A 7,038-nucleotide genomic window follows, 5' to 3' on the forward strand; every position below is an offset into this window, starting at 1 on the left:
AGCCTCGCGGAAGATGCTCTTGGCCGCGGCACCTTGGCGGACTGCGTTGTTGGCAAATTTTGGGTACGTGACTTTGGACTTCTTACAATTCATACACTCTCCTTGGTTGACAATAATTGCACTAATGCCCCTTGTTTTACCTATGTGCATGGTTGCAGAAATACTTCAAGAAGGCCGAGGGCAAGGAAAATGCGTGCGATGATGTCCTTCACCAGCTTGCAAGGAAGAGGGTGACTGGCATGCACTACGAGGCACGTATTCAGTGCGTCCGCGACTGGCATGCCGACCACTTCGTCCACATGAGTAAGGAGGACGCTCGCGACACGCTCATGCAGCCGTGGCAGTACATGCAGGTATTTGCATTTGTGTGTTATTGATTTCTTTATCGTCATGTAGTTTATTTTAACATAATGGGTTTATCTTGTGCATGTAGAACCCTCCTCAGTACGTCGGCGAAGACAACAGGTGCTTCCTTGCGATGGTCATGTGGTGGACATGCCCCCAGTACCTCAAGAAGCACGAGGAGGGCAAGAAGAAGCGGGCAGAGATGCGAGGTGGATCGCATATCCAAGGCAGCCTCCCCATCTGTCTTCACCTGCAGAAGGAGGTGAGCAAATTAATGGTTCCTTCATTATTTGAATTCATGTTATATATTTGCTAACTCTGCAAGGGTGTGCCACTTCACTTTATTACATGTTCTCTTTTGCAGGAAGTGAGGACAGGAGCGAAGCCTAACGTCTTTGCCGTGCCGAAGAAGATGAAGCAAAGGAAGACGCCGCATCCTGAGACGGGGTCCGTGTGGGTTAACCCGCAATCCGAGACCCAGTGCACGTCCTATGTCTCCAAGTTCAAGCAGAAGTACGGCGAGGAGGCCAACCCAGAGGCCGAGGACTTTGACCCTGAGGTTGCGGTGCTTGCGGGAGAAGGCTTGAAGCATGGCCGCCTATGGTTTGGTGACGGGGTTGTCGACCCAGCGACGGTTCCCTCTCTCCGCCAGATCCGCCGTGGTCGTAAGAGCAGCTAGCCTGAGGTAGAGCCCCGGCCACGGGCTTCGGATCTAGCTGTCGAGCGGTTACGGGTATGTTCTTCCTCCGGCCTCTACCTTTCCTTTACATGCGCATGCTTTCCATTGAAATGTTAATGACATCGCGGACACATCGTAGGCGGAGATGGCAGAAAAGGAGCAGGCGGCCCAGGAGCACGCACGGAACTTGGAGCGGCAGGTTATGGAGTATCAGCAGCAGCAGGCACAGATGATGCTGCAGATGCAACAGCAGCAGCAGATGATGCAGCAGCATCAGGCACAGGTGAGCTGGCTGATGAGCCAGACGGCTCTGTCTTCTCCACCGGGGAGTATTCCTGCTCCTCCACCTTACTCCATGCCGTGGATGCCGCCACCGCCCACTCAGAGCCCGGGGACACCTCTCACCGTGAACAACATGAACATCATCCGGAGCATGAACCGCGGTGAGTCCTGTTGTGCCCAACCCGCTACTTGTACTTGTTCAAGTGTTCAATATGCAAATGCAAATGTTCATTCCATCAACCTTGTAGATTATATGTCACAAGGCAATGACGATGAGGCCGGCGGAAGCGAAGGAGGACAATAAGGTTGATGACATGGTCTTGATGGATTTGTTGACATTGCACTTGTTATGGATTGTACTTGTACTTGATGTGTGTTGATGTATTTGTGGACATTGCACTTGTTATGCATAAACTATGTGTATTGATGTATTTGTGGTGTTGTTGATGTGTTTGGTGATGCTATGGTGAATATATATGTTGTATATGTTATATATATGTGAAATGCTATTTTGAAATGCAGGGATTAGTGGAAAACAGAAAAAAAATAAAAAATCCAGGGGCCTTTGCTGTGTGTATGCACACGGCAAATGACTTTTGGTCACTTTGCCGTGTGCATACACACGACAAAGGCGCCACGTGGAGCTCACCTGTGCTCCTGGCATGTTGCTGGGTGTGCCTGGAGGAGGCTTTGCCGTGCGGGCTGGGGTGTTGCCGCACGGCAAAGGGAGCACGGCCGGCAGAGGCAGGCTCACGGCAACGATCTGTCGCACGGCAAAGGGTGATGGCGCACGGAAACGAGGTGGCGCACGGCAGCGAGGTGGCGCACGGCAGAGAGGTGGCGCACGGCAAAGGGGCGCGCGCACGGCAAAGAACGCGCGCACGGCAAAGGGGCGGCCGCACGGCAACGTTGCGCGCGCACGGCAAATGCCTTTGCCGTGCAGTTTGGTCAGGCGCACGGCAATGTCTTCGTTGCCGTCGGAGGCGTTGCCGTGCAGACGTTGCCGTGCGTCGACGCACGACAAAACCTTTGCCGGGCAAATAAGGGCCTTTGCCGTGCGATCTGTCGCACGGCAATGAATTGTTTTCCCGTAGTGCATGGTGTTTTTCTTACCTCAAAGTTTAGATATCAATTTATATACGGTGCACGTCTACCTCAAAAGAGAGAAAAGAGGGGCAAGAAGCATCATGGACTTGACACTGACATCTCTAAACTCGGAAATGGTCGCCCTATGGATCCGACGAGCTTATACCAGGTCCAATATTCCCCTTGATGTGGACACGCAGTCGAGTCATGTGTTTCGAGATGCTGAACAGTGTCGAACTGCCTAATTAAACCATATTATGGTCGTGACTAAGAAGTTATGATCAGTGTTACATGACGTACGGATGTGCTTAAAAAGACAAATAGTGTGCAGCTCATGAAATCAACATGTCTATTACATATTATTTGCCGAAGAAAAATTAAGATCAAAAATCTCTTTTTCCATAAAGGGAATATATACCAAGATGATATAATTCTCTCAAAAAAGCTTATTAGGTAGGTATAGATTACTAATCAGATATATTTCATAGTTGCTAAAAGCAAGTTTATTTAAAAAATTGAACTATGGTGCCTGTTTGATTTGAACCGCGAATTCATATGTGAACCTCAAATTCTAAAACCTTTTCATCTCTTTTTGTGTTTAATTGAAAACCTTATCCATTTTGTAGAGTAATTTTGCATCTGAGAGTTTCAACAGAAATGTGAAAAGAATAGACGGTGGAAACTGCCAGGAGTTTATAAACTGCACAATGATCAACAAATATCATGTATGAAAATACATGCAATAGATTTCTTACTTTTTTCCAATAGAAAATATCGCAATTTTGGATGATTTTTGTAATTTCTTAACATACCCTGTCCATTTATGATTTTTGTTCACATATACTCTTTTTTTGGTTTTGTTATTTCTCATACGATAGAGAAGTTATATCTAAGTCAACGTGTGAGCACAACATGACTGCCAAGATTGATGATCATCTACATTATTTACAAAAAATTAATTGTTCTATTGATAATTATGGAAGTGACTATTTCTCAGCCGACTGAGAACTAACTTCGTTCTCGGTCAAATGATGTCATCAAAGTTCAGTTGCAACTCATGTTGCAACTCACGGTTAACACAAATCACGATGCAAATTCAATGGTGTAATATTTGACTAGGAACGAAATTATTTCTCAGCTAGCAAATCTCGATAATCATCAACAGTAGTACAAACAACTCTAAAATAAAAAAAATTGTAAATAGATTTTTGGACCACCTAACCAAGACTACAAGCACTAGAGCGAGTCGAAGGGGCCACCGTCCACTCCCCTCCCTTACCGGAGTCGGGCAAACCTTGTCGTAGTATATCTAGTTGTAGTAGACAGATGTAAAGTCGTCGTGCTGATACCTCAAAGGACCAGTATATCAGAGCAACAACTATTGCCAAAGATGAGAATATAAAAAAGAAGATCCAGACTTGCAACCACATCAACTTACACGATTATCGATCTGATCTTCGCGGGAAGACAACTCCACATGCTGTATGTTGGTGCTAGGCGCACTGCCGGAGCAAGAATAGTAGTATAGGAAAGACCTTATTCTAAATTCAGAACCTAGCGGCCGCCTCACCATCCTGAATAAGTGATGAGGACATCCCAACCAAATTACTACCTTCGTCATTGCAAGATGAAGATGATGTTGCTGAGAAGTTCAAGTCCAATAAAGTTAGGATTGGACCTATAACAAGAGCTCGTGCAAAGCTACTAAACAACAGGTGAACTTGTTCCTAAATGGTACTTTGATTGATGAGAACTTTATACTGCCTAAGTCTTGTTACTTATGTATGATCAGGTACGAAGAGGGAGTAAGCATCACACAAGGAGGAGAGGAGCAGCTGGACATGGTGCTGGACATGAAGACATTCCATGGACGCGCGAGGGAGGAGTGGGAGGCATGCGCGAAGGAGGAAGAAGAAGTCCAGGCAGGCGCTACGCTCGGCGCGACTGGCCGCCACGCCGACCAGCACGGCCCCACGTCCGGTCAGACCGGCCTCTAGGCCGGATCAGCCCGACGCCCGCCGGCTCCTGGACCGGTGCCAGCCGGGCACGATCCATGGGGTCTGGACCCCTTGTCCGGTCACCACCCGGCGTCAGGTCCGGTTTCAACCGGTCTGCCCGGTCCCTGGCCCGGTCGACCGGTCCCTGGCCCGGTCGACCGGTCCCTGGCCCGGTCGACCGGCCCCTAGGCCGGCCTTGTCCGAGTCAGTCTCGACCAGATTCCGATCTGGGTTGGTTTTTAATGTATTTTCTCGACTTCTGGTCGTCCTGAACCCCTATATAAGTGCCCAGGACACCCCCAAATTAGGTTTAGACCACATTTAAGATAAATCCTAGTTCATAGCTGATTGCTTGGCAACTCTATTGAATTTATACACCAATTCGCATCGATCTGGTGTTTTGCTACTGAAAGTCTTGTGTGATCTGCTGTTCTATTGAGAATTAGACGGTTGTAACTTACCGCTTCGTGGTCGGCGGCTACGTGCGCAAGTGTGTGGAGTTGCGAATATCTCGCAGGGTTGAGAGCGGTTGCATTGGCAACAGGGATTGATCGAGAGACTCGTCAGCGTCATACAAGTTATCATCCTCCATCACCATCGTGTATCTCCGCTGTGTTCATCGTGTGTTCATCACCATCTCCATCGCTTACTGAGAAGATCGGGCAACCCCTTATCAATAAGGTACTGGAAGTGACCGAAAAAATTAAAACCACGTATGGTGACATCACGGTGGTACATCAGCAATTTGTTGAACACAGCCTTTTGAAACGAAGACGAGACTTGTTAAACAGCACATCAGCGGATGCAAGGTAAACGTGCAAAAATACAGAGTTCGTACTCAAATACATGGACAGAATGGACGATTGACTACAGAAATGACCGCGCTTGCAATGTTTCGAGAAGCAATCCTACTTTCAAATAAAAATCGTGCTATATAGCCGTCAGTTATTCTTAGTTGGACAGCAGCACAGGGTAAATATATCCACCGACTCTGAATGTCTAAACACAACAATAGATAAATATCGTTTCATCTGGATGACTAAAAGGATTCAGAAGTCTCCAAACGCACATTCGAAATTAAAATTGAGTCGCCAAAGCATCATTAATTTAAGTAACAAGTAAAGCCGGCACAAATGCATCCTTAGTATTCCTTACTGCTGAGCTGTAGCACTCGTCGCTTTCAGTTGTGGACTGTGCCAAGAAATTGCGACCACTTTTCTACAGGAAACCGCGTACCACCTTCAGGCTCTATATTAAGCTTCTCCCTCCATATCCACCACCCAGGCACACCGACTCATCATCCAGCTAGAGCAACAGCAAAATAAGCAGAGCAGCGACGATCACCTAGAGTAGAAGTTGATCGTGCAGAGCAGCAACCAGTGATCCAGCAATGGCAGTGGCACCGGCGTCGACCATGGAGGCCGAGCAGCAGCCCCTCCCCGGCTTCCGGTTCCACCCCACGGAGGAGGAGCTCCTGGGCTTCTACCTCTCCCGCGTCGCCCTCGGCAAGAAGCTCCACTTCGACATCATCGGCACGCTCAACATCTACCGCCACGACCCCTGGGACCTCCCAAGGCTGGCCAAGATCGGGGAGAGGGAGTGGTACTTCTTCGTGCCGCGTGACCGGAAGGCCGGCAGCGGCGGCCGGCCGAACCGGACGACGCAGCGCGGGTTCTGGAAGGCGACGGGGTCCGACAGGGCCATCCGTAGCGCCGCCGACCCCAAGCGGGTCATCGGCCTCAAGAAGACGCTCGTCTTCTACCAGGGCCGCGCGCCAAGGGGCACCAAGACGGACTGGGTGATGAACGAGTACCGCCTCCCCGACCACGCCGCCGGCGCCGCACCGCCCAGGGAGGACACGGTGCTGTGCAAGATATACCGGAAGGCCACGCCGCTCAAGGAGCTCGAGCAGAGAGCCTTCGCGATGGAGGACATGATGGTGCAGAGGCCCGGCTGGAACGGAGGATACGGCGGCGAAGCCAGAGCGTGGCCGGCCCCGGTCACCATCTCCGCCGGCGACGACTATCTGTCGTCATCCGACGACATCCAGGACAACTTCCTGTTCCACTCCTCCTCATCCTCGTCGGCAGCGCCATCTGGCAACAGCAAGAATGACGACGCGCCCAGGGAAGCCAAGAAGGAAGCGGACGTCGCCGCAGTCACCGTGGCGTCGGCGTCCGCTTTGTCTCTACAGCAATCTGCGAACGTGCCCTCCAACTTCCAGCTCCCGGCGGCCAACCCTCCATGCAGTATCCAGATCCCGGCGGCGAACCCGACCTGCAGCCTCGAGCTACCGGCGGCGAACCAAGGAGCGTTCGACTGGCTGCAAGACCCGTTCCTGACGCAGCTGCGGAGCCCGTGGCAGGACCAGCATTGCCTGTCCCCTTACGCCCATCTTCTCTACTATTGAGGGAATGGCTATCAAGGAAACTACTGACGAGCTCACGATCCATCTTCAGATGCAAGTTGTGCAAGCTCGGAGCATAACAGGGTTACCTCTGAATTCAGTTGTACATAGGAGTACTCCTAGTACCTACCTAGATGTCCGTCGTTTCTTTTATGCATTTTAGTAAAAGGTGGCGATGACCTAATGATGTTTAACATGACAATGCAACCAAGGTCGCAATGAATTAATTTTGTGTTAGGTTA

At 49.9% G+C, this 7,038-nt stretch overlaps 1 protein-coding gene across 1 annotated transcript; it reads left to right on the top strand.

The window, feature by feature from the left end:
- Positions 1–5,657: 5,657 nt before the first annotated feature.
- On the top strand, positions 5,658–7,038 carry LOC127297180 (NAC domain-containing protein 22). Its single transcript, XM_051327475.2, has one exon. It carries the CDS (start codon positions 5,780–5,782, stop codon positions 6,797–6,799), a length of 1,020 nt encoding a protein of 339 aa, XP_051183435.1. The 5' UTR covers positions 5,658–5,779; the 3' UTR covers positions 6,800–7,038.

This window comes from Lolium perenne, chromosome 4 (assembly GCF_019359855.2).
Source record: "Lolium perenne isolate Kyuss_39 chromosome 4, Kyuss_2.0, whole genome shotgun sequence".
Lineage (NCBI taxonomy): Eukaryota > Viridiplantae > Streptophyta > Magnoliopsida > Poales > Poaceae > Lolium > Lolium perenne.

Coding starts and splice junctions, on each gene's coding strand:
- LOC127297180 (XM_051327475.2), top strand. CDS start 5,780: ATGGCAGTGGCACCGGCGTCGACCATGGAGGCCGAGCAGCAGCCCCTC.